Source organism: Theropithecus gelada, chromosome 13 (assembly GCF_003255815.1).
Source record: "Theropithecus gelada isolate Dixy chromosome 13, Tgel_1.0, whole genome shotgun sequence".
Classification (NCBI taxonomy): Eukaryota; Metazoa; Chordata; class Mammalia; order Primates; family Cercopithecidae; genus Theropithecus; species Theropithecus gelada.
The window spans coordinates 29713327-29740847 of record NC_037681.1 but is presented as its reverse complement, the minus strand read 5'-3'; the positions used below and the strand labels follow the sequence as shown (position 1 = coordinate 29740847).

Below are 27521 nucleotides of genomic sequence, written 5' to 3'. Positions count from 1 at the left end.
CAAGGACACATATGCTCATGGCTGGGATGAATGCCTGGGGAAAGATATGTCAATCCATGCACTGATCACTGACAACGCATCAGGCAATGGGCTAGGTGCTGAGTACTCAGATGGCAAGGAGATATTGAAATCGGGCTCCAAGGACAGGTAAGACTTATCGAGTAGAGAAGCAGCAGATCACAGAAACAGGCATTAGCCCCAGGGGAACACCAGGGCGTCCTATGTGTTCCCACTGTTAATACTTTCTCTGGTTTTTTGCTTTGCTTTGTTTTTGAGACAGAATCTCGCTCTGTTGCCCAGGCTGGAGTGTAGTGGTATAATCTCGGCTCAATGTAACCTCCACCTCCCAGGTTCAAGTGATTCTCCTGCCTCAGCCTCCCAAGTAGCTGACACTACAGTCATGCACCACCGTGCCCAGCTAATTTTTGTATTTTTAGTAGAGACAGGGTTTCACTATATTGGCCAGGCTGGTCTGGAACTCCTGACCTCGTGATCTGCCCGCCTCAGCCTCCCAAAGTGCTGGGATTACAGGCACGAGCCACCGCACCCGGCCTACTTTCCCTGTTTTAAAGCCCCTGTCTGCATCCAGCTCTCAACTCTCAAAATCGCCACAGGTAACACAGGTCTCATTGTCCCCACCTCCTCAGGGCTCCTATACTCACTGCTGAGTCCTTTCATTCCATGGATCCTGAAAGGTGACCTAGTCTAAACATGGAAACCAAAGCTCAGAGAGGGTGATGACTTGCTCAAGGTCACAGTGAGTTTGCAGCAGAGCTGGAACAAGAATTCGGGTTTCCTGACTCTGAGTCCAATGCTCTTCCTCCCACAGCAAAAATCGTTTCTTCATTTGCTCATGACATTGTCACTATCTTCAGCTCTTAGCTCTTATCTAGCCTAAGAGCTGAAGATAGTGACAATGTACAACCTTCCAGTCAAGGGTGCACCAGCCTCATGGCTTCCCAGTCCCCGCCTCCATGCTGACCCAACAAAGACCCTCCAAACCCCTGCTCCAGGCCAGACCGCAGGCTACTTGGGAGTCAGGCGGAGGAAAAATCACCTGCTGACACCCCACATTCCAACCTTCCACGCAGCTTGGTGAAGGGAGCGTTTAAGGAGAGACATATGTTCTCTACGGCAGCAGCTTGGTGGAGACACTCCTTAGATGGATGACACGACGATTAATCCTCAAATGTGTATCACGACATGAATGTTGTGATGTTATGCACAACTCTGCATAGGGGAGACCATTTCCTCCGGCTGTCGGCTGTGCATGCCACCTGTTTCCAACCTCACTTGTGGCGCGTGATCTCATGGGAATGCAATTTCTTCAAATCAAAGATCATCCCTGTTTCTTAACAGGGTCTCTACCTGGTGGACATCCCGCGAGAGAGGGCCATTTTCAGAACTTTATTTCTAGAATCATCCCAACTAAATGGCTGAAAACATATTTTCATTTCCAATTTGCTAATGTGTATCATTCCGGATAATCCCACTTCCAGAAATCTATCCTAAGGAAATAATCAAGGTGATCAGAGATGTGTGTACAGAACATTTATAAAGAGTGAAAATTTAAAATGTGCTAAGTTCCAACAATATGAAAATGGTTAAATTAACAGTATTTCTACAAAATGGAATATTATGTTGGCTTTTAAAATCATGATACAGGAATATGGTAGGAGCAGAACGCCAAGTTTAAAAAAAGGCAGGACACAAAATTAGCTATTTAGTCTCAATTTTGCAAAAAAGTAAAACGTAAAGAGAGGTTGAAAAGATAATACATCAAAATGCTAACAGTGGTGGGAAAAACTGAGCACTTGCTAGCAGTCAATAACCTGTTATATGCAAGGCGTTATATGCTAGGCCCCAGGCCAAGTGCTTTCTAGATGTTATTTTATTCTCCTCTGAGTGGACAGACTGTCGAGTGTGAACCCGCCCAGGGTCATGCAACTTCTAAGAGGCAGAGCCTCGTTCCAAGTCAGGGGTGGGCCTCAGACTCAGCGCTCACCTGAGCCTCTGCTGGTTATAAAGATACTGAGAGTCCACCAGGGTCAAGGGTCAAGACTTGGTTGGTTTAGTGCTTTTCTGAACTTTCTAAATTTTCTAAACTAAGCTTATCTTATCTTTATAATAACAATGTAAAGAATAAATAAAAACTTAAAAAGAAATCTGAAGCATCAGCTCTAACTGCCAGATTGTTTCAGTGCTCTGTGACTGTGCCTATTAAGAACATTAGGCCGGGTGCAGCGGCTCACGCCTATAATCCCAGCACTTTGGGAGGCCAAGGTGGGCATATCTCTTGAGGTCAGGAGTTTGAGACCAGCCTGGCCAACAGGGCAAAACCCAATCTTTACTAAAAATACTAAAATTAGCCAGGAGTGGGGGCAGGTGTCTGTAATCCCAGCTCCTCAGGAGGCCGAGGCACGAGAATCACTTCAACCCAGGAGGCAGAGATTGCAGTGAGCCGAGATCGTGCCACTGTGCACTCCAGCCCGGGTGACAGAGCGAGACTCCATCTCAAAAGAAAATAAATAAACAAATAAATAAATAAATAAATAACGTTAGAATCTGTCTTTCTCTCCCAAAGCTTTCCCTGGACAAGGTAACATGAGGGAGACAGCCTTTGGAACTGATATACCTGTATCATCTTTGACGAGACAGAAGTAGCCACAATCAGAAGGGGTTGAACAAGAATGTCCTCCCTGTTCATAACCCCTGCGAGCTCCCACGCAGGCTGAGCAACTGGAAAGGATGCCTCTCACGGGCTTCTTCCTGCCACCTCCTCTGCCTTCTCCAACACCCCAGGCTTCTTCCACTTTCAAAACCCATTTCCATCATCTTTCCTAGGAAGTCCCTTGGAATGTGATTCCTTGAGAAACCGCCAGTCTTTGTGGATAGTACCCCAGGATGCATCTAGTCTGGTTGTGTTCAGCACAGGCAGCTAGCAATGGAGTTCACTAATAAGGCCAAGGTGTGGGCTATTCAAACACAAAACCTGTTGTCCATGATCACCCCATCCTCTTTCATCCTGCCTTATATTAATGACCCCATCCTTCCAATGACGGCTCAAAGTCTGCGTGAATAACTAAATGTCACCTCAGTTACCTCCCTGTGAAGCTTCTACTGCTTGTAGGAATACACTTGGAAAGCAGGTAAGAGGGGTGAAGAGTGGCGACTGGGCCACTGCATTTATATTTTTTGAGACGGAGTCTTGCTCTGTCGCCCAGGCTGGATGGAGTGCAGTGGTGGGATCTCAGCTCACTACAAGCTCTGCCTCCCAGGTTCACGCCATTCTCCTGCCTCAGCCTCCCAAGTAGCTGGGACTACAGGCACCCGCCACCATGCCCGGCTAATTTTTTGTATTTGTAGTAGAGACGGGGTTTCACCGTGTTAACCAGGATGGTCTCGATCTCCTGACCTTGTGATCTGCCCGCCTCCGCCTCCCAAAGTGCTGGGATTACAGGCGTGAGCCACCGCGCCCGGCCTGCATATTTTTTTTTTTATGTTGATGCTTTCTGTCCCTTTAGGCTTTAGAGTACAGAATATACCAACATTTACTTTTACTCATTCACTGTGTGCTTCCATTATGGGTCAAGAATATTTCTGGTTACTAAAAAATAAAATCCAATCACGCTGAAACTCTATTATGCAGCAAGCACTAATGAACACAAAGATTCATCAAGCAGAGCTCCTGCCCTCAAGAAGCAAGCATCCAATAAGGGAGAAAGACTCAGCCAATCAGTTCAGTGCAGTGACACAAAGGCAAGAAACAGAATGAGCTCTGGGGAATTCAAGGTGCTTGGTGTGGCCAGAGCACAGAGAAGGGCTGGAGTGTCACACAGGGGCCAGAAATGAGGAACTTCATCCCAGGTAATGGAGAGCAGCCAAAAGGCTTCTAAGAGATCTGCATTCAAGAAAGATAATAAACCTTGGTACCTGCCAACACACAACTTAGCAAGACAAAGATAAACATGCGAAAACAATCCACTGTTATGTAAATTACACGAGGTGGAAACACAGCACTCTACGGGAAAGGAGTACATTTTCTGGGGGCTGGTAACAGAAAAGGCTTCTTGGAGCAGACTACGTTTAAAGGAATTTGCTCATTGAAAATGTAGTATGACGTGAGACTAAAACTGAGCTACCAGCTGCTTGACTCACTCTCCTTAACCAGAGAGCTGCTTCCATCCTAGGGGTGCTTGAAGGGGGTTGGAGGTGGTGGGGAGCGGGTCTCACTGAAAAACTGGCAGGGCTTTCCTTTAGCCCGGAGACAGGCTACCCCAAGGTGTTTGGGTTCAAAGCCAAGAGGTGAATTCAACATTTGTTGAATGGGGAGTACAAGCTGTTAGAAATTTTACTCCCAATTGTATTCACACCCTTTAATGGAGGAAGAGTTCATGTTGGCAAAGCAATCTGATTCGCTACATTACAGAATGTGCATTTAGCCAGGGTAAGCAGATTTCAGCCCTTAATTTTTGCCATATCATACCCCATGACTTACGTGCTCACCACAGTGATGACTTAAGAACACACCGCTGCCCCCACCCAACTCCATGGAGGGCACAGCCTCTAGGAAGGAAGCTCACTCCTGTGGTTCCATGAGATCCCGGGGTCTCACCCTCAGGGACAAGCAGCCCTTGGAAAGTGCAAGGTCTCTAAGGCCTCAGACAGTAGCTACCATGAACACTCTGGAGATGACATATGTGTAAAACTAATCTTTCATCCTTACAACTCTGCGGGATTTTACAGATGAGGAAACAGATGAAGTCATCGTGTTGATGTGGTAGAAGATTTAAGCTCAAGGTCTGAGCTTTTTCGCTTGGTGTGTTGGGTTTGTGGACAGGTTTATGCGGGTATGTGAATCCCAAACAGTGTATGCAAAATTATGTAAAGGTACCTTTTCCTGGAGGGATCATCCAAAACAGCCTTCTTATTTTTACAGATGTCTATGATAACCAAAAGATTAAAGAACCACGATGAAACCACAGCCCCATGTCTCACAGATGCGTGTGGCCACCGGCTTGGCCCACAGACTGGCTGACTATAAACACCGGCCAAATTAAATAGCAGATACCTCTGAACTGAAGTATGATTCATGCCAACACTTGGACGTCAGTTAAGTCACAGACCTCTGCGTTCCTTCAGAGGTACCTTCCTTCCATGACTAATGCAGTGGTCACTTTGGACAGGATTCCACAAGTCATCATCTAAATTCCAATCATTGTTGTTAGCCAGCAGCGGGGAGACGGCTGGACTCCAGAGCCTCACAACTGGAAGACATCTCCAGGGCCTTCAAGCCTACGTCCTCACCTCCCTCTACAACTTCCCCAGAGACAGGGGCCGTCCACCCGCTGCAGGAACCTTCCAACCACCAGCTCGCCACTCAGGCTGCCTGACCCAGTTATCCTCCCCTTCATATCTGAGTCAAGGCTTGCTCTTGTGAAAGCCTCCTCTAGAGAGGAACAAATACGTCTACCTTCCTCAGCCCAGAGAAAGCCCTTCATGTACGCCCTCTCTCACCCCTTCCGAAACTAAGAGCCCCACGTCCTTCAGATATCCATCCTACAAGGAGATTTCTCCATCTCTAAGATTTTCAGGTTCTTCTTTATATGCTGCTCTTACAACTAAATAATGAAACAACAACCTTCTTTATAAGCACCAAAGACTTCACTGAGGTCACGTGTGGCTCGCCTTTGGGACATGTGCCACGTACTGGCTCACACTGATCTTGTAATCAACCAAAACCACCTGGAATTTTTCAGAAGGACTACGACGGCTCAGTCAGGTGGCACGTAGGGTGCTCCCCACGTGCATGGAATTCACATAAAGTTTTTGTTTAGCTTTATAATAGAAATATTCTAACAAATACCTCATGAGTATTTATTACCACTATGCTTCTACCTTCATGTTGGTGAGTATCAATATTCGTTATCATCATTTATCATCTATTTCTTTTTAAACACAGTGTACGTAAATTTTGTATCCTGAATTTTATTGCTGAAGATTTCATCATAAGCATTTCTCTTCCTGTTGCTATATAAACATAATTCCAGCAAGCAGCTAAATCCTAATTCAGCTTTATATAGGAGGCATTCAATTTCTCACTTTGATAAGCAGTGCAACAAGACAGGGAACATCTTTGTGCATGGATCTCCTTCCACAAAAAGGTTTTTATTTTTCTTGATGTGCACCACCAAACTGCTTTCCAAAAACTCTGCGTGCATGTTTTCAGTGCCGCAACAATGGAGCACAGTACTAGTTACTGTGAGCTGGCCAAACAGTAAGGATTATTCTGATCTTGTTATTTTCTCATGTAACAGGCAGAAATCAGATACAGTATACATATTTTTTTTAATATTTTTTTCTTTTTCAAAAAAATAACCTTTTCCTTTTTTCTGTTTTGGAGACAGGGTCTCACTCTGTCACCCAGGATGAAGTGCAGTGGTGCAATTTCAGCTCACTGCAGCCTCAACCTCCCAGGTTCATGTAATCTTCCTGCCTCAGCCTCCCAAATAGCTGGGATTACAGGCATACACCACCATGCCCAGCTAATTTTTGTATTTTTTTGTAGAGACAGGGTTTCACCATGTTGCCTAGGCTGGTCTTGAACTCCTGAGCTCAAGCGAACCATCTGACTCAGTTTCCCAAAGTGCTAGGACTACAGGCATGAGTCACCGTGCCCAGCCAGTATCTTCTTATTGCACAGTGAAACTTCATTTCCTCAACTATTATCTTTGTTCTGAACTGCCTTGTTCTAATTGATAATATCTACAGTAGAAATAGTCTTCCGTATGCATTTGAAGTGTACTTTCATATCATATTCTAACACTGCCAACAACAGGCAGGAACACACACACAAAGTTGTTGTATTCTCATTTTCTTTTGTAGGTGGGAGATGGTAAGGCTTTGAGGGAAAATCAGCATTTCTTTCTTTGTACTTTCAAGAATGGGATAATCTTCTAGGATATTCTGATTGAGGGTAGGAATATCACTCTCAATAAGAATGTTCTAACAAGTCCTTATGACAGAGTAATTCTAGAGAAGTGAAAATGAAAATCTTTTGTTGCTTCCTTCTTGATAGAGATGAATTTTTCCACCCACTGATATGTCAAACAGCTGAAAAATGTTAGCTTCAACTTCCTGGGGTGTGGAGGGAACACCTTTGGGCTGAGCCAGAGCTTGGGAAATTTTAGACAAGAGTTTTAAAATAAATACGAACTTTTTTTTAAGAGGTCAGATAGCAATCAATCACTGAGTGGCAAAGAGTTTCTCATAAATCATTATGACAACTGCTTTTGCAAACCTGAGCTAAGACTCTCCAGAAATACAGCTGGCTGGGTTGCCATCATTGTGAAGACAGGGAGCAAACATAACACACTGGCTATTGTGGAAGAAGACTACTGTTTTGCTACATGTGGGACATGCGGATACCCTTTTGGCCCAGTCCAGTGTTTAAAGTGGGGATGGGGGGTTCTAAGGTAGGATTCTCAAAGCCCAGCGCTGTCACCTGGGAGCTTTTTCAATTAGCAAATACTCAGGCTCCATCCCTGACCTGCTGAACCAGAAACTCAATCTCTGTTTTAACAAGACCCCAGGGGGATTCTGATCCTCTCTCAAGTTTATAACTACTGCTCTAATGCAGGGATTCAGAAACTTCTTCCTAGAAAGTCAGAGAGTAAATATTTAAGCAGGGCGCTAACCCCATCATGAGGGCCCCGCTCTCATGCCCTCATCTAAAGCTAATAACTTCCCAAAGGCCCCACCTCCAGACACTATCACGCTGCGGGCTGTTGAGGCAATACTGAGGTTATTGTGTAGGTAACGATGGTAAGATACTATTCTTAGCTTTCAGGCTGTGAAAACACAGGTGTCTGGCCACAGTTTTCCAACCTCCATTTTAAGGCATCTTAAATTTCCTTCTACATAAATCCATATAAATCCTCAAAGAAGAGAATACAGGGCCTGTCATAACACACACCGCTTATATCTAAAATTGTAAGTTCACCTCTCCTACACTAAGAAAGCAGTGTAAGAACATACCTCAGGAACCTGATAATGTATAAACACTAAGTATTTACTGGGCCCCTATTATCTGCCCACGACCATGGCAGCCACTGCAAGAAACACACACAGGAGGTATATCGCAGCTGTCACACTTACCACGTGTATGTCCAGAACCATGCGTGGTAATTTTTCATGTTATCTCACTTAATCTTCACCAGCAATCCTATGACCCATTAAATTCCCATTTTACACATGAGCAAATTGAGGCTCAGAAAGGTAAAATAATCGTCCTAATGTCACAGGCTTTTTCAGTGGCATTGCTAGCTTTTAATCAAGGGTTCTTGGATTCTAATATCTATGTCTTCTTTATCCTAAATGACACCGACACCGTCTCCCAGAATTGGTCTTTCACCTCAAGGGCTTCTAATTAACCGAGCAAAGATCAACAGATACAAAACTACTAGAGAACAATCGGGAGCAATACTTAAAGTGTTAACAGTGCCTGCATGTTAGGTACCCTTTAATTTGTAGCTGAACGAAACAGTGGAAACTGATTCAACCTCCAAATCCTAAGAATTCAGGAGAGGTGTGGTAGAGAGAATAACATCTCCTCCACCACCAGATGCCCACCTCCTAATCCCTAGAACTTGTGAGTATGTTATGCTACTTGGCAAAGAGGAATTGAAATTGTAGATGGAATAAAGTTGCTAATCAGCTGAACATGAGATGGGGAGATTATCTGGATTATCTGGGTGAGGCCAATGTCATCACAAGGGTCCTTACATGTAGAAGAGGGAGGCAGAAGAGTCACTGTTTGCTATGGGACTAAATTGCGTCCCTTCCCCCAAATTCATATATTAAAGCCCTAACCCCCAAGGTAATGGTGTTTGGAGATGGGGCCATTGGGAAGCATAATAATTAGGTTTAGATGAGGTCAAGTGGGTGAGGCCCTCCTGATGGCATTAGGGTCCTTACAAGAGGAGAAAGTGGACAGCTTGCTTTCTCTCGCTACCATGTGAGGGTACAGGGAGAAGGCGTCTGTCTGCAAACCAGGAAGGAGAAGAGAGCCCTCACCAGAACCCAACCACACTGGCACCCTGATCGTGGACTTCCCAGCCCCCAGGCCTGTGAGAAAATAAATTTCTGTTGTTTAACCCACCAGTCTATGGTATTTTGTTATAGCAGCCCAAGCCAACTAAGTGTCAGAGCAATGCAGTGTGAGAAAGACATCACTGGCCATGACCAGCTTTGAAGATGGAAGGGAGCTGTGAGCTAAGGAATGCAGGTGGCCTGCAGGAGCAGGAAAAGGAAACTGATTTCCCCTAGAGCCTCAAGGAAGGAGCCCTGTTGACACCTTCACTTTAGCCCAGTGAGACCCCTGTTGGGTTTCCCATGGCAGAACTGAAAGGTAACTTTGTGCCATTTTAAGCCAACTCATTTTATGGTAATTTGTTACAACAGCATGCCATTTCTTAGCGACTCACTGAAGTCTTCAAGATGTCACCTGTGTGACAGACACACTAAAGGCATGGTGGCTTTGAAACAGAGAGGGCCACTCATTGCACACAACCCTGACACAGCAGTAAGACCATCAGGGTCTGAGCTCCAGCTGCACAGACACCTCGGGTTTTAGGACTTAGGACTTTTCAGGACTTAGACTCATGACCTTAGAATAACTCAATAACTATTACAGGGAGGCTGAGCCTGGTAGATCACTTGAGGTCAGAAGTTTGAGATCAGCCTAGCCAGCATGGTGAAACCCCAACTCCATTAAAATTACAAAAATTAGCCAGGTGTGGTGGCAGATGCCTGTAATCCCAGCTACTCGGGAGGCTGAGGCAGGAGAATCACTTGAACCCAGGAGGTAGAGGCTACAGTGAGCCGAGGTCGCGCCACTGCACCCCAGCCTGGGCAACAGAGAGAAGCGCCATCTCAAAAAAACACACACACACACAAAAAGAATCTATTACAAGACAGTCAAAGAGGGTTATGCTGAAGTCAAAGATGGCTAAGTCTTGATGAAGATGGGTGGGGAGGCAAGGGCAGGTCCCCTCCAGGTGACTGGGATGGGGGAGCCCGTTTGCAGACCGGGTGGAGCTGTGCGAAGACACAGAAGTACAGCTGGCACACACTCAGGAAGCAGTGACAGGCCAGCGGCCTGCAGTGAGGGACACTGGGGCAGAGATGGGTCAAACGGGGCCAATCTGTGACAAATTAGGAAAGCAGGTGGAGGAAATCCTGGTCCCAAAGAAGTTAAGAAACATGAGACAAGAAAGGGAATATGGCAGTATGAAGCATAAGTGCTAATTTATTCTCACTGTTCTTTCTATCATACGTAAAATGAGTGCTCTTCCTACACAGGAATTGCCTTGGGTCTTTATTCTCATGATCAAAACACTACAGGGACTTCTCCTTTGGAACCAGCTGCCTTCAGAGCCCATGTCTGTGTAGTTACAGGGCACCTAAGCCAACTGTGGTCGCCGGCACTCAGTCCGTTCTTGAATATGCCTGACTTATTTCTGACATCTAGTTCTAAAAAAATTTAATCTATCCTTAGACTTCTCTGCTAAATATATGCAAAAGAACGTGCTACTAAAAGCAGTTCTAAAGAGTTCCAAAGACACTGTGAACAATGTCAGCAACATGACAGGAGAAAGTATCTTGTTTCCTCAGGTGACTTCTTCGCAGTAGACAACGCTTGTTCTGAAATAAAGATTTCAGGATCAGACTCTGGTTTTAGGACTTAGGACTTTTCAGGACTCAGACTCATGACCTTAGAATAACTCAAACTTGGCATGACATAATAGATGGCTAAAGGATGACAAAAATAGGAGACCCCCTCCAAGGTCACACACCAGGCTGTTATGTGCAGGGCCTCGGAAAGGACATGAGCCCAAGGAGCTACGTTAAAATCCAAGCCCTGTCACTGCAGAGCTTTGTGACTTTGAACAAACTCAACTTCCTTGGATGTCAGTGTTCTTTCATAAAGTGGCAAATGCTATTTTAAGCAAACAGCAAAGCATGAGCAGAGGGAGGAAGGCACAAAATGTGGCTCGCTGGGGAAAACTGCAAGTTATTTCAAAGAAGGGCACAGAGGAGTCCAGCTGGGGAGGGTCGGGACAGGTGGCCTGAGTCCAGACAATGCACAGGAGCTTGGAACTCATCTGGTGTTCTGCAGCATTTACTCACCTGAGGCTCACAGTGGGGTCATCAGGGGAGGCAGGACAGTTTCATAGACAAATGAATTGGGAAAGGATTAAGGCCGATAACCACTCACAATCCACATTACTAGCACATTAAAATCTTTGCATGGTTCTGTAGTAAGAGAACCATCTTTATCCCAATTGCTTTAAAATCCTAAAGCCCACAAGAGGCCTTCCTTCTCTCTCCCATGCTCTGGAACTGACTTCCACCAACTTCAAAGAGGGTGATGAAAAAACGCTGTAGAGTTTTAGGCAGAGAAGTAACACCAGTGGGGCTGCATTTTAGGAAACAACGCTGAGGGGTGGGCAGAAATAGGAATGAGGTTTGTGGTACACGCTCAGTAATATGGGTCAGCAAGGCAAATGACACAGAGGTGCTGTTAAACTCCTGCAGGCCAGCTTCCTGACACTGGGGCACTAGCGCCTTCTCCCTTCAAATGCAGGTCTGTTTATAAGCTGCACCGCTAGCCGCTGGGCCAGCCTTGGGAGTCACACAAGTCCCTCCTCCAGACTAGCAGCAGCTACACAGCCAGTGTTTGCACAAGAAGCAGATTATTTCATTTTTATTTCTGATAAGGGCAGCCTTTTCAACATATGACTATAAAATCATTTTTGAGTCTGACCAGAATATCAAATATCCCTCAAGTTATAAACTCAAAAAGTCCAAGTGAACGCAGTACAAAAAAAAAAAAAAAAAAATCTTCCTAGATACTTTTCAAAATCTGGTGCTTGTCAACGAAACTGGGCGTACCATTTCTTAGCGACTCACTGAAGTCTTCAAGATGTCACTCGTGTGACAAACACACTGAAGGCATGGTGGCTTTGAAACTGAGAGGGCCACTCACTGCACACAACCCTGACACAGCAGTAAGACCATCAGGGTCTGAGCTCCAGCTGCACAGACACTTGGGGAACACCCTGAACTCTCTGATCTGCAGGTTCCTCATTTGTATAAGGAGAATCAGTTGTTGACAAGATTAGCACAATGTACAGAAAGCACAAGATACATAGTAAGTGTTCAAAAAAATCAAAACTATCATTATTGCTCCCTGCCCCACACTTAACCCAGGCAAAAAAGCTAGAGGCAGATGGCCACTTTCTGTATCAGTTTTAGAAAAGGCCTGTCAATTTCCCCTGCTCTAATTGTGACTGGGGTTGGGGTGAATCTTCAGATCAGTTTGGGGAGGCCTGACACTAACAGTGGTGACTCTTCTAACCCATGTGCATCACATATTTCTCATGCAGGTCTTCTTTCTTTTTGGTCAGCAGCGTTTTGTAGTTGTTGATGTAGGATTCCCGTGCATCTTCTGTTAAATTCGTTCCTAAATACACTTGGCAATGCTCGACTGTAACATCATCCTGCACTTGGGATTTCCTGCTAGATTCTTCCCGATTGTGGCTGGCACAGCTCTCATGGGGGGAGAGTCAAGAGCAGCAACTAGAGCTTGTGCCCGCCCTATTGTAACTGTGGGGGAAGGGGTGGGCAGGCGGAATGTGTACTTCCAGGTTGTTCCCTTCCCTCCTGACACCACGACCATCTAAGGCACTTCCTGTCCTCCTGCTCCAATCACCCCTTTCACTAAAGAAAGACACCATGAGGGTGAGGGGACACAGTATAGATGAAGGGACCTGAGTACTTCCACGGGAGCAGACCCCAGGTCCCTCCTCCTCCCACCCTGTCACCCAAACTCTATCTGTACCTGAGCAGGGGGCAAGCTCCCCTGAGCAACCCATCAGCCCCGTTTCAGTCTCTCAGGGACGCCTCACAGTTTCTAGTCCCCCAAGGCTGCCACCTTCTTGTTGCTGAATGAAACTATATAGTCACTTAATGGCTTTTAAAAAATATTTTCTATCACTCGTAGGATTTGTACAAGGGAAGATATGCCACAGGTGACCTACCTGTCATCTTTAAGCCAAAAGTTGCATGGGTTTAAAATATATATATATGTGTAAATCTAGATGAAATATTACTTTATGTTTGTCTATTTATTCATTTTCTTCCTACACTAGAAAAGGCAAGACTAGATGAGAGAGAAACGGAAAGGGTACTGTGACACAATTAACAGCAAAAACCAAATGACAGAGGCAGGAATGAATCCAGGTCCCCATCAGCCAGGCTGACAAAGTGGGTACACACAGGACCATGCTCCAGAAAACAGGAAGCGCAACGTGGGACAGACAGCACGGGGGATGACATCCCACACCTGAATCAGACGACTGGCAAAACAAAACGTACTTGTGATCTGCACGCCCTGAAAAAGGAGTCTGGCTGCTCATTTGTTAATGGTCATCAATATTATGGTACCAGGACTTCACATGCCATGTTTTCCACACAGAAACCCCTAGGGAAGGGTGCATACTCACCCAGTCCAGAGCTGTTGATTGCTTTCACGGATTTCTTCATTTTGTAAAGAACCATCCGGTCCACGTCCAAAGCCTGAAACGTAGAGAATACAGTCATTAAACCGTGTTTGTGCTGAGACCACACTAGCAGCAAGCACCACGCTGAGTGCCACTCTGAAGGCCCTGCTTGCCTCTGCCAGGTCCGTCTGCACCTGTTTCTGGGAGACAAGCCCTCAGTGTGGTGTGAAAGACTGGTTTCCAAATGACACTAAGCAGAAGTTTGTTGCAATTACTGAAAACCAACTCCTCCTCCTACAGCATGCGAGCTGTCTCCTGCCCACAGCACCTGCTGGGCGCGCTCTGCAGTGAAGTGAGTTACCCCAGCCGAACTCTCAGTTCTCCCTGGTTACCAGCAAGGCTCCGGGATGTGCCTGCCCGCCAGGGACTCCCACCGTGCCTGCGCCCCTTCCCCCTACAGAGCCCTAACAAGGTGTAGAAAACCCCACTCTGGATTTTAAAAAATCCAAATATCATTAGCTTGTAAGCTATGTTAGAAGACGGGTCCTATTGCTTCCCAAGCCTCAGATTTCTTCTCCAGAAACCAGCAGGAACAATGCCCACTTTGCAGGGTTGAATAATTAGATAGAGGCACTCACATATATAATATTCAGCAAGTATTTATAGAGCAGCTACTACACGGCAGTTGTCTATGGCACTCACAATGTCCAGCACATAGGAGACACTCAAACAGTATTTGTTCAACGACTAATCACACCTGGAAATTTAATTACACCTTGACTTTCACAACAGATACAAAGGTAAGAAGTCCTCTTTTCTTTTTTCTTTCTTTTTTTTTTTTTGGTGAGACGGGGTCTTGCTCTGTCGCCCAGGCCAGAGTGCAGTGGCGCGATCTCGGCTTACGGCAGCCTCTGCCTCCTGGGTTCAAGCAATTCTCCTGCCTCAGCCTCCCAAGTAGCTGGGATTACAGGGGTACGCCACCACGCCCAGCTAATTTTTGCATTTTTAATAGAGACGGGGTTCACCAAGTTAGACAGGCTGGTCTCAAACTCCTGACCTCAGGTGATCTACCTGCCTCAGTCTCCCAACATGCTGGGTAAAAAGTCCTTTTAACCCACTTAAACAACATAGAAAAGCAAAGGGTGACTTGTGACTGGAGGGAGAGAACGTTTGTGAACTGGGATAGTGATGTCAATCACAGGCTATCCTATAAAAACTAAAGGAAGCACCCTGCCCTACAGCTACTGGCACATAATAACCACTGCTATTGAGTGTCCATTATTACCCCATAGTGAGTTTAGATCATAAAAACCTGCAATGACCTATCATCTGAAAACACAGCACAGCTCCTCAGAGCAATGGATTCTGGACTTCCAGCCTTCCTGAAATCACCTTTTGAACCAGTTTTCAATAGCAGAATCGTAAGCCCTAGTTCTAATGCCACGATGATAATTTTATTGGATGCTAAAAACAGACATGATTAGTGCTGACAATTTTAAATGGAAAAATGATCACAAGGCACCAGACATTTGACGGAGTGGCTGCAATACAAAGAGAAGTTATAATCATGTCATTACACATTTGTCCAAGCCCTTGGAATGTACAAGAGTGAGCCCTAACGTGAAGTAAAGATATAGGTGACAGTGATGTGTCCCTGTCAGTTCACTGAGGGTCACCAGCGTACCACTTGTAGTGCAGGATGTTAATAATGGAGAAGGCTATGCATGTCAAGGGGCAGGGGTATTTGGAAAGTTTCTGTATTTTCCATCCATTTTTGCTGTAAACCTAAAACTAAAAATGTTTATTTAAATAAAAAAGGCATTCCTTTCTGCCATACTAAAGAGCAGAGAGTCACTGATACAAGATGAGTTGAGATTTTGTACATGGAGTTAACTCGTATTTTCCCAAGAGGTCATCTCTGATCCATTCCTACCTTCCTTCAAGATATAAAAGGGGATTTGGAAACGGTAAATAACTCAGGAAAATCACAATTAAATTCTCTTTCTCATGCAGTCTCATCACTTTTCCTCCCCAATCTGCCAGCCACAGACTTGCAGGGCCCAGGCCAGGCTCAGCCAGCACCAGTGGGCAGACTGAGGTTGTGCTCAGGGCTGTGCCAGAAACACCAGGTCCCGAAGCTTAGACCACAGGTCAGAGAGCACAGCTCTCACACACAGAGGTGCCAGCTCACTGTGCTCCTCAGAGCTCAAAGTTCCCCATCCCAGGTGAGAGGCCATTCTTGAAAAGCACACTTGATTTGGGACCATGCAGCCTAGCACTCTCACAGAATCTGGGCCTGCCCAGGCTTTGCCATTGGCTACAGCAGGATCTGATCCACACTCATAATATTAATAAAAGCCGCTCCTCTTTCTAAGCCTCCCCACAGACAGTGGAAGACACCAATGCCAGCCTGTCAGGTTCTCTGGAAGCATTAGAAGTCAGCCACCATTCTAAGCATCTTCCATGGGCCAGGAAGTGTAAAGGGAGAAAACACCTCATGAATAAAGAAGAAAGAGGCCACACGCAGCGGCTCACGCCTGTAATTCCAACACTTTGAGAGGTCGAGGCGGGCGGATCGCTTGAGGTCAGGAGTTCGAGACCAGCCTAGCCAACATGGTGAAACCTTGTCTCTACTAAAAATACAAAAATTAGCCGGGTGTGGTGGTGGGTGCCTGTAATCCCAGCTACTCAGGAGGCTGAGGCAAAAGAACTGCTTGAAGCTGGGAGATGGCGGTTGCAGTGAGCCAAGATGGTGCCACTGCACTCCAGCCTGGGCAACACAGTGAGACTATGTCTCAAAAAAAAAAAAAAAAAAAAAAGACAACACAGGAAGGCTTGAGGGGCAGGTCCCAGCCCAGGCACTACACAAGGCTTCCTGGTGTTCTCAGAATAATAACTTTAGCAAGCTTTAAAGACCTGATCATCTGAGCTCTCCCTGCTTCTCCAGCGTCAGCGCCTGACATTCTCCCCCACTTTCACATGTACCCCAAGCTTCCATCATAACGAGCTACCTGTGGCTCCCCCTCCACCTGCTGTCTTCCCAGCACGTGCACACACTCCTCTCTCCTGAGAATATCATCCTTGACCCGACTCATTGGTTCAGAGGGGTCTCCTCCTCCTGAGAAGGACTCTGATGCCTCCCCACCTCCACAACAGGGTGGCAGGTTCTCATCTTAGCTTTTCCCATAATGCCCTGTGCTTAGCATTTCATCAGATAAAATGGCGTGATCACCTTCTACATGCAAGGTATTACTGACACAATGGTGAGGAAAACAGGACAAGGCAATGCCTGTGCCTTCTTGGAATTCACAATCTTGCAAAAGATAAACCCCTAGAGAAACACAAATTAACAATGAAAACAGGAGCCCAGGACTTACTACATGCACAGAACTGCTTTTTGAACTTGTCCAGCTCTGCCTCTAGACCTGCGCCGTCCACTACAGCAGCTACCAGCACATGTCTACAGAGCACTTGAAATGTGGCTAAGTGCCATGTTAAAACAATATTGTAGACATCTTAGGTTACAGAAAATATCAACAAAATTAATCGTACCACCTCTTTTTAGTTTTTTTAATGCTTTCCTCTAAGGTCAGTCACTGATATTTGTTCATTGTATCCCTAGTGCCTACCAGAGAGCTTGCCACAGAACAGGACTCAAGAAGCAGCTCAGGAAAGAACAATGAGCCCAAAAGGCAGGGGCTCAAGTGCCAGGCAACAGTGCTATCCAAAGGGGATAGGGCAGAGCTGTGTTTGAAGGTTACTCAGGCCACAGGGAGGGTAATGGATCAGGGCAGGCAGGAAGTGCATTCAGGGAGAGGCTACGCAAAGAAGAGGGAAATGGCTGGAACCCATGGTTCAAAAGCCATTCGGGACTAAAGCTGGGCAGTAGTCATTCTGGAAAAGCCAGCCAGGGAGATCTGTGCTGCCTCTCTCAACCAGATTCCAGCCCTCCTGCCTCTGATACTCCCACTGATGATAGAGTGACCTTGTGTCTACAGGAGTTTGGGTCAATTGTGCTAAAAACACAAGGACTAAGCTGGATGCGGTAGCTCACACCTACTATAATACCAGCACTTTGAGAGGCCAAGGAGGGAAGAATGTTTGAGGCCAGGAGCTTGAGACGAGCCTGGCCAACATAGTGACACCCTGCCTCTACAAAAAATAAAAACAAAAGTTGGCTGGGCATGGGAACACATACCTGTAATCCCAGGCTGAGGAAGGAGGATCACTTAAATCCAGAAGCTGGAGGCTGCAGTGAACCATGATTGCGCCACTGCCCTCTAGCCTGGGTGACAGACAGACCCTGTCTCTTTAAAAAAAAAGAAACGAAAAAACAAAACATGGGACTGGAAGCAGTGGTAAACTTCAATGTAAAAGGTTGATCACAGGCAACATACCTTAATAACACAGTTGAACTCTGACAAATTTCCTCTCATATTATGTCATGGGACACACCCCTCCCTGATCATTTACTGCATAAAACTCTTGAAAAAATAGGTCACCATATGGAATCTTGTACCTTTGTTACTGAAGAGGAAGTAGTGCTTCCTGAACTCAGGGACGAGTGCATAAACTTGCTTTTCTACAATCTGTTAAACAGGTGAGGTAGGTGGAAGAGGTAATTTTTAATTAAAATTGCAAGCAGGAAAAGCAATTACCTCCCTATTCAGAAACACACCCTTCATTATGGTGCATATTTATAGACAATTAAAATTAAACTTGGTCAGGACGAGAAGCTAGAATGACTGTTTAAGACTGAGTGTTAGGCCAGACGCAGTGGCTCGTGCCTATAATCCCAGCACTTTGGCAGGCCGAGGTGGCCGGATCACTTGAGGTCAGAAGTTCCACAGACCAGCCTGGATAACATGGTAAAACTCTGTCTCTACTAAAAATACAAAAATTAGCTGGGCATGGTGCTGTGCGCCCATAATCCCAGCTATTCAGGAGGCTGAGGCAGGTGACTCGCTTGAACCTCAGGGACGGATGTTGCAGTGAGCAGAGATCACACCACTGTACTCCAGCTTGGGCGACAACATGAGCCTCTCTCTCAAAAAAAAAAAAAAAGATTGAGTGCCAGAAACCGTCTTATGCCAACTATATATAAAAACGGCACTAGAAGTCCTTGCTAGAGCAATTAGACAAGAGAAAGAAATAAAGGGCCTCCAAATTGGAAAGGAAGAAGTTGAACTAGCCTTGTTTGCAGATGATGTGATCTTACATTTGGAAAAACCTAAAGACGCCATCAAAAAACCATCAGAACTGATGAAACTACCTTTGCAAAAATTTTAACTGACATAATTACAGTGAAAGAGGTCTGACGTCACTGACTCCACCCTATTTCTAACCTCCAAGCTGTCCTTGTTCATTCCTGGGCCTAGGCTGAACTAGCTTTGGGAGGAATTTAGTTTATAGTTTAGCTTTGAAACAAAGACAACAATAGCCCTTTCCCAAAATAAATCCCTCTTCCTGCCTGGGGACTGAACAGCCTTTGCAGGACTAATAAATTAGCCATAAGTTTAAAAATTATGGTTTAGGAGTCATGCAGCTGGAGGCTGCAAGATTCTGAGCTCATGGGGATAACATCACTATTGTAAAACGTAAGATCAGCGCTGGAGATATTTTGCAGACCCTATATTCGATGGATCAGCTGATACCACCCAGATCGATAAACTGGCTCATCTGGTCCTGTGGCCTCCACCCAGGAACCACTCGGCACAAAAGGACAGTTTTGACTCCCTATGAGTTCATCTCTGACCCAACCAATCAGCACTCCCAACTCACTGGCCCTGACGCATCAAATTATCCTTAAAAACTCTGATCCCCAAATTCTCCAGGAGACTGATTTGAATAATAACAAAATTCCAGTCTCCTGCATAGCTGGCTCTGTATGAATTACTCTTTCTCTACTGCAATTCCCCTGTCTTGGTAAATCAGCTCTGTCTAGGCAGCAGCGGGCAAGGTGAACCTGTTGGGTGGTTACACTGATAAATAAATTCAGTAAAGTTGCAGGATACAAAATCAACATACAAAAATTAGTAGCATTTCTATATATCAACAGCGAACAATCTGAAAAAGCAATCAAGAAAACAATCCCATTTACTATAGCTACAAATAAAATTAAATACCTAGGAATTAACCAAAGAAGTAAAGGATCTCTACAGTGAAAACTATAAAACGATGATATAAGAAATTGAAGAGGACACCAAAAAAATGAAAAGATATTCCATATTTGTGAATTGGAAGAATCAATATTGTTAAAATGTCCATATTACCCAGAGCGATTTACAGATTCAATGCAATCTCCATCAAAATACCAATGCTGTTCTTCACAGAAATAGAAAAAATAATCCTAAGATTTATACAGAACCACAAAAGACCCAAAATAGCCAAAGCTATCCTAAGCAAAGAAAACAGAACTGGAGGAATCGCATTACCTGACTTCAAATTATATTATAGAGCTATAGTAGCCAAAACAGTATAGTACTGGCATAGAAACAAGACACATAGACTAATGGAATAGAGAACCCAGAAATAAATCCTTACATTTGCAGTGAACTCATTTTTGACAAACGTGCCAAAAACGTACACTGGGGAAAGGACAATTTTTTCAATAAATTGTGCTGGGAAAACTGGATATCCATGTTCAGAAGAATAAAACTAGACCTCTATCTTTCACCATATACAAAAATCAAATCAAAATGGATTAAATACTTAAATCTATGAACTCAAACTATCAAACTCCTATAAGAAATGGAGAAACTGCAGGACACTGGTCTGGGCAAAGACTCCTTGAGTAATGCCCCACAAGCACAGGCAACCAAAGCAAAAATAGATAAATGGGATCGTATCAAGTTAAAAAGCTTCTACACAGCAAAGGAAACAATCAACAAAGTGATAAGACAACCCACAGAGTGGGAGAAAATATTTGCAAACTATCCATCTGACAAGGAATAACCAAAACATGTAAGAAGCTCAAAGAACTCTACAGGAAAAAAATCTAATGATCCAATTTTAAAATGGGCAAAAGATCTAAATAGACATATCTCCAAAGAAGACATACAAATGGCAAACAGGCATACAAAAAGGTGTTCAACATCACTGATCATCCAAGAAATGCAAATCAAAACTACAATGATATCATCTCACCCCAGTTAAAACGGTTTACATGCAAAAGGCAGGCAATAACAAATGCTTGTGGGGATGTGGAGAAAAGGGAACACCAGTACACTATTGGTGGGAATGTAAATTAGTACAATCACTATGGAGAACAGTATGGAGGTTCCTCAAAAAACTAAAAATAGAGCTATGATATGATCCAACAATCCCACTGCTGTGTACATACCCAAAAGAAAGGAAATCAGTATACTAAGGAGATACCTGCTCTCCCATGTTTATTGTAGCACTATTCACAATGGCCACGATTTGGAAACAATCTAAGTGTCCATTAACACATTAATGAATAAAGAAAATGTGGCACATATACACAATGGAGTACTATTCAGCCATAAAAAAGAATGACATCCTGTCATCTGCAATGACGTGGATGGAAATAGAGGTTATTTTGTTAAGGGAAATAAGCCATGTACAGAAAGACAAACACTCCATGTTTTCACTTATTTGTGGGAGCTAAAAAAAAAAAAAAACTAAAACAGCCCCAGTCACTGAGCCACTGCCAAGGACTCAGCAGCCTCCCCCTTGAGCCCCCTTGCTTCCCTATGTTCCGTACCCCCTGTCCGCCACCTTCCGCAGACCGTTTCCATTGAGGAAAGGGAATCGTGTCGTATGTCCACTATCCAGAACTTCCACTTTCAGCTCCTTTGCTGATGCAAGTAAGGGTGACGACCTGCTTCCTGCTGGCACTGAGGATTATATCCACATAAGAATTCAACAGAGAAATGGCAGGAAGACCCTTACTACTGTCCAAGGGATCGCTGATGATTACAACAAAAAGAAACCTGTGAAGGCGTTTAAGAAGAAGTTTGCCTGCAATGATACTGTAATTGAGCATCCAGAATATGGAGAAGTAATTCAGCTACAGGGTGACCAGCGCAAGAACACATATTATGCCAATTCCTCGTAGAGCCTGGACTGGCTGAGGACGATCAGCTGAAGGTTCATGGGGTTTAAACACTTGCAGCTCACTGTAGCTTAAGTAAGGATTTCCTTGCAATGAGTAGAATTTCCTTTCTGTTCCTTGTCACCAGTCTAAAAAACTCACAGCTCGTATGATGTAACCATTTGGGGTCCGCTTTTAACTTGGACTAGTGTAACTCCTTCATGCAATAAACTGAAAACAGCCATAAAAAAAAACCCGAAAACAAATGAACTTATGGAGACTGAGAGTAGGACAGTTACCGGAGGCTGGGAAGGGTAGTTGGGGTGGGAGTGGGGATGGTAAATGGGTACAAAAATATAGGTGGATAGAATGAATAAGATCTAGTATTTGATAGAAACAGGGTGACAGAAGTCAACAATAATTTATCGTACATTTAAAAATAAAAGAGTATAATTGAGATGTAACACAAAAGAAGGCTAAATGCTTTGAGGTGATGGAGGCCCCGTTTACCCTAATGCGATTATTACACACTGCATGCCTGTATCAAAATATCTCATGTACCCCATAAAAATATACACCTACTATGCACCCACAATAATTAAAACTTAAAAAAAAATACTGAAATCTTAGAGTAACAAAAAATAACAAAGCTTGAGTCTCCAGGAAGTAAAGGTGTCTACCCACCAGGCTGAGAATTCTAACCAGACCCAGGCACTCAACTACCATGCTCCCCAAACGAAAACTCCACTCTAGCTTGGAGTGGGGAAAAAAGCAACTTTCATGGGAACTTACGTGTAAAAACCACGAACAAAGGCAAGAACCGAACGGACCGCGAGACCGGAGCAGGGCCTGCACTGCAGCTGCCGGCTGGCCAGACCTCATTAATCCTCAGGGGCCAGGCGGAAGATGACCTCCAGTTTGTCAAACAAGTTTTACAGAGTGAATTTATCACAAAAACAAGAGGTGGGGATGTGTCCCAAATATTTCCAAGGAAAACCACTGTTTTCAACCACTTTAAAGCATCTGTTTGGCGTTCCCAAACTCTTCTATAGGTTCCTCTCTAGTTACCGAGGGGCCTCTTCCAATCTCTGTTGCTCAGCTGAGCCGGAGCCAGGACAGGGGACGGGGACAGTGTGTGGAGACAGTAAGGATGGCGCGCAGTGCGAGTAAGGAAAGTCCACCATAGGAGAGACCACCACAAAGCTGTTCACTCATTTTCCACACCTGTGCTATCCAACAGGGTAGCCACAGAGGAATGTTTCAGTCAAGATTCACTAAAATTTCAAATTCAGTTCCTCAGGCCTTGCTACCTTCTGCAAGAGCTACAGCCACTCACGCAGCACAGTGGCCTCTGAATGTCCCCAACCCCATGCTTCTCTTCCTTCATTGGTCGGCCCCACTGTACCGCCTGACGGCGGTGCCAGCACCTCTGGGGTTACACGGAGGCCCTGGCCATGGTTCCTCTGTGGGCTCCGCGTCAACATCACCCCGTGGCCACCCTCCTCCATGTGGGGACTCCTCTACCTCTTCTTGGTCCCCACAGAACCCTATGGGGCCTCCACCCTGTGTCACCACAGGCTGGATGGTGTGGGCCAAGCCCACTATCTGAGGAGATGACCTGGCTCAGGGTGGGCACACGGGGCCTGCGGGCCAGCTTTTATCCAACCGTGAGCGAAGGCTGTTTCCAGATGAACATTCCCAATGAACGCAATAACAGGGTCACAGGAAAGACCAACTGAACCCCAATTAATTAAGATAAATATTATACCCCTCAAAATAATTCCTCTCTTCCCCCTAGGAGACTTGCATTACCAAAAAAATTGTACTCCATTATTATTTTTATACTTTGAATTTCATTAATAAAAAAATTCGTAGATATCCATCACCTGTCTTAGGTAAGTACCTACATAGCAGCCTTGAGGTCTGCCAAACCTAAAATATTTACTGTATCTGGCCCCTTACAGAAAAGGTTTGCTGACCCCTGGCCTCAATGATCCATATAAAATGCCTCTCCCACAGCACCAGCAGCCCCTGCACCCCGCTCCTCCCAACCCTGACCGGGAGCCCACACTGCAGGCAGCACAGCACCGGTTTGTCCCCAGCACCCTGAGTTCTCAATGCGAACCAGCAGGGTGGGAAGGGGCTGGCTTCCTTCTTGAAACTCAAAGATGCCGCCCTGGGGAGAGCAGAGGCCTGCAGCACTCAGGCAGCCCCAGCACGCTCCACTCTCCTGTCCCATCTTCTCTCCCCTTGTTCCATGGACGAAAGGCCAGGCTGAGAAGAAGGGACATTTCTGAAATACAGTAGACAAAACACAAAACAAAACACACCCCGGTCTGTGCCCCAAGGGTGGCTTTGCCAAGAAGAGTCGGACAGACATTCAGATGGCAGCTTTGTCTCACCATACATTCAACTCTTCAGAAAGTAACACAGAGCATTAATGACAGTGTCAAATATTTCCAGAAGCCTTTTGGGAAGCATAGACTTGCACTGTGACCTGTGGGCTCCTTTTAAAGCCAGAGCAATAATGAACCTCCCTCCTTCTGGGAATAAAGCCAGGACTGAAGAATAGCAGGTGTCACCAAGAATTAAGATCAAACAGACATCTGAGCTAAGTCACAGCTGAGGCAAGTGTGTGCCTAAGGACAAATGAGAAGGGAGCGTTTTCGTATCATCTTAAAAAATTAAAATTACTCCGAGTAAATACACATCTGCAACAGAAGACATGGACAGGCTGTCCTAACACTCCTCAAAACAGCCCCTAACGGATAAACCAAAACGTCAACGGTAAAATGAATAAACTGATGACGGACATTCATACAACAGAATGCTACACAGCAACAGAAGAGAACAAACTCACCCCAGAACGTAAGTGAATGTGACAAAAATGTTGAGCAAAAGAATACAAGCAGTATAAAAACTTCAAAAATAGGCAAAACTAAATTGTTTACATTTAGGGATGTACCTTGTTGGCAAACTACAAACTGAGGCAAGCTGAGGGTCGCAGTCAGGGCAGCAGCAGCCTCTGAGGGCGTTACGACGGGACAGGCCTGAGCGGCGCGCTTGGAGTGCTGGCCAAAACCAGGCTTCATAATCTTTTTTTTTTTTTTGAGACAAAGTCTTGATCTGTTGCTCAGGCTGGAGTACCGTGGTGCATTCTTGGTTCACTGCAACCTCCACCTCCTGGGTTCAAGCGATTCTCATGCCTCAGTCTCCTGAGTAGCTGGGACTACAGGCATGCACTACTACACCCAGCTAATGTTTGTAGTTTTAGTAAAGTCAGGGTTTCACCATGTTGGCCAGGCTGGTCTCAAACTCCCGGCCTCAAGTGATCCGCCCACCTCGACCTCCCAAAGTGCTGGGATTATAGGTGTGAGAAACTGCATGTGGCCTTCATAATCATTCTTTAAATGCCATTTGTATCAATAGCAAAGACATGGAATCAACCCAGGTGCCCATCAACAGTGGACCGGATAAAGAAAATGTGGTACATATACACCATGGAATACGACGCAGTCATGAAAAAGAACGAAATCATGTCCTTTGCAGCAACATGGATATGGCTGCGGGCCATAATCCTAAGCAAATTAACACAGGAACAAAAAACAAATACTGCATGTTCTCACTTACAAGTGGGAGCTAAATGTTGAGTACTCGGGACTTAAAGAAGCAAACAACAGAAACTGGGGACTACTTGAGCGGGGACAGATGTGGAGAGGGGTTGAAAAACTCTCAGGTACTATGCTCAGTACCTGGATGATGGGATCAATCATGCCCCAAAACTCAGCATCATGCAATATATCCCACGTAGCGAACCTACACATGTACCCCCAGATCTAAAATAAAAGTTGAATTTTTAAAAAAGATCTCATTGAAAAAAAGTTTTAAATGCTATGTGTATGTATATATAAGATACATTATTAAGAATACAAGTAAAGTTAAAGCATCTTTTAAAGAAAAGAAATTAGAGTTGGCAAAAGAACTAGAAAATGTTGCCCAAATGAAAGTGAACTTCAGGGTGATTTATTAGCCTAGCATGTTGGTTGACCACAGGAAGCAAAAGGGACTTAGGAATCCCTCAGTTCCGTTTCTAAACCATCAGAGAGAAGCTAGAGACAGAGGCAAAACTGAATGCAGGTCTGCCAGCTCAGGCCTGGGGCTTTTCTCCCCAGCATCAGGCACTTCCCAGGAACGCTGGGAGGTGGTTTTGGGCAATCTTACTAAACTACTTAATCTGGTCTTACAAATAACTGTTTCTCTGAGCTCCTAAAGTAGCAACTTTGAGAGCAGGCAAACAGAAAAGAAAACACTTCTTTCATTTTTCTCCTAGATTCCTTTCTCAGATTCCATCTCCATCTTGACTAGAATCGGGTGGTGGCAGAGTTCACACCTCTGCTGAGGAAGGCTAGCCTCGGTAACAAGGTGCAGCCAGACCTGCGGCCCCCCAGCAGGGAGGGAAGCTGGCCTGTGTATGTGCAGCCACCCACTACCCGCATAGGAACAGTACTGAGGACAAAACACAAGTAAAGCGGCTCTGCAGAGGCAGCCTGGCGCGGTGGCTCATGCCTGTAACCCTAACACTTTGGAAGGCTGAGGTAGGCAGACTACTTGAGCCTAAGCATTTGAGACAGGCCTAAGCAACACAGTGAGACCCCATCTCTACAAAAAGTACAAAAATTAGCTGGGTGTGGTGGTAGGTGCCTGTGGTCCCAGTTACTGGTGAGGCTGAAGCAGGAGGATCACTCGAGTCTGGGAAGTCCAGGCTGCAGTGAGCTATGATCGTGCCACTGAACTCTAGCCTGGGCAACAGAGTGAGATTCTGTGTCAAAAATAATAATAACAACAAAATAAAATAAAATAAAAAGGCAATCGTTTTTGGAAAAATTCCATCTCCAGAAGTAGAACATTACAAGCTTATGGGCCAGGTGTGGAGGTTCACACCTGCCATGCCAACACTCTGGGAGGCCGAGGCAGGCGGATCACTTGAGGTCAGGAGTTCGAGACTAGCCTGGCTAACATGGTGAAACCCCATCTGTACTAAAAATACAAAAAATTAGCTGGGCGTGGTGGTGTGTGCCTGTAAGCCCACCTACTTGGAAGGCTGAGGCAGGAGAATCACTTGAACTGGGAAGGCAGAGGTTGCGGTGAGCTGAGATCGTGCCATTGCACTCCAGCTTGGGCAACAAGAGTGAAACTCCATTTCAAAAAAAATAAATAAATAAATGAAAATCACAAGCTTGTTTATTAAATCCATTACACATACACACACACAAACTGTAAAAGCAAAACAAAAAAAAAACTGTTATAAAAGAGGACAGACAAGTGATATATAAAGATACAGAAAGAAAATAATCATTGTTGTCTTAGGAAAAGTTGGAGGAATTTTTTGTTTCTCCACTTTTAAACTATCATTAACAATGAATACATTATTTGGTAATTACTTTTAATTAAAGAAAATGAAAAGTACTTCAATATCCTACACTTTGTTACCTTTTTCTCTTCTCCCATCAAGCAGGGTATTGAGTTCTTTGAGCACAAACATGTGTCAAAGGGACAGATTAAACAATAAAGAAAACAAAAATACTCAAAGCTATAGTCCCTCGGTCTCCATGGGGGATTAATTCCAGGATTCCCTTGAATTCCAAGGATGCTCAATTCCATAATGTAGAATGTTGTCATATTTGCACGTAACCTACACACATCCTCCCACGTGCTTTAAATCATCTCTAGATTACTTACATCTAATGCAATGTAAATGCTATGTAAATAGTTGTTACACTGTATTTTTAAAATTTTGTATTTTTCATTATTTATTTTTTTGAAATAGGATCTCACTCTGTCCCCCAGGCTGGAGTGCAGTGGTGTGACCACGGTTCACTGCAGCCTCCACCTCCTAGGCT

The 27521-nt window shown here is 44.8% G+C and overlaps 1 protein-coding gene and 1 pseudogene across 2 annotated transcripts in view; one reads left to right on the top strand and one right to left on the bottom strand.

Moving 5' to 3' along the window:
* Nucleotides 1-27521, bottom strand: part of ASAP2 (ArfGAP with SH3 domain, ankyrin repeat and PH domain 2) — a 201839-nt gene that overhangs the window by 116038 nt on the left and 58280 nt on the right. For both annotated transcript variants that reach the window (XM_025354932.1, XM_025354933.1), the window contains exon 2: nt 13569-13641. In XM_025354932.1, the coding sequence (XP_025210717.1) occupies nt 13569-13641 (73 nt within the window). The remainder of the gene's footprint in view (nt 1-13568; nt 13642-27521) is intronic.
* Nucleotides 21348-21692, top strand: LOC112605264 (annotated as a pseudogene).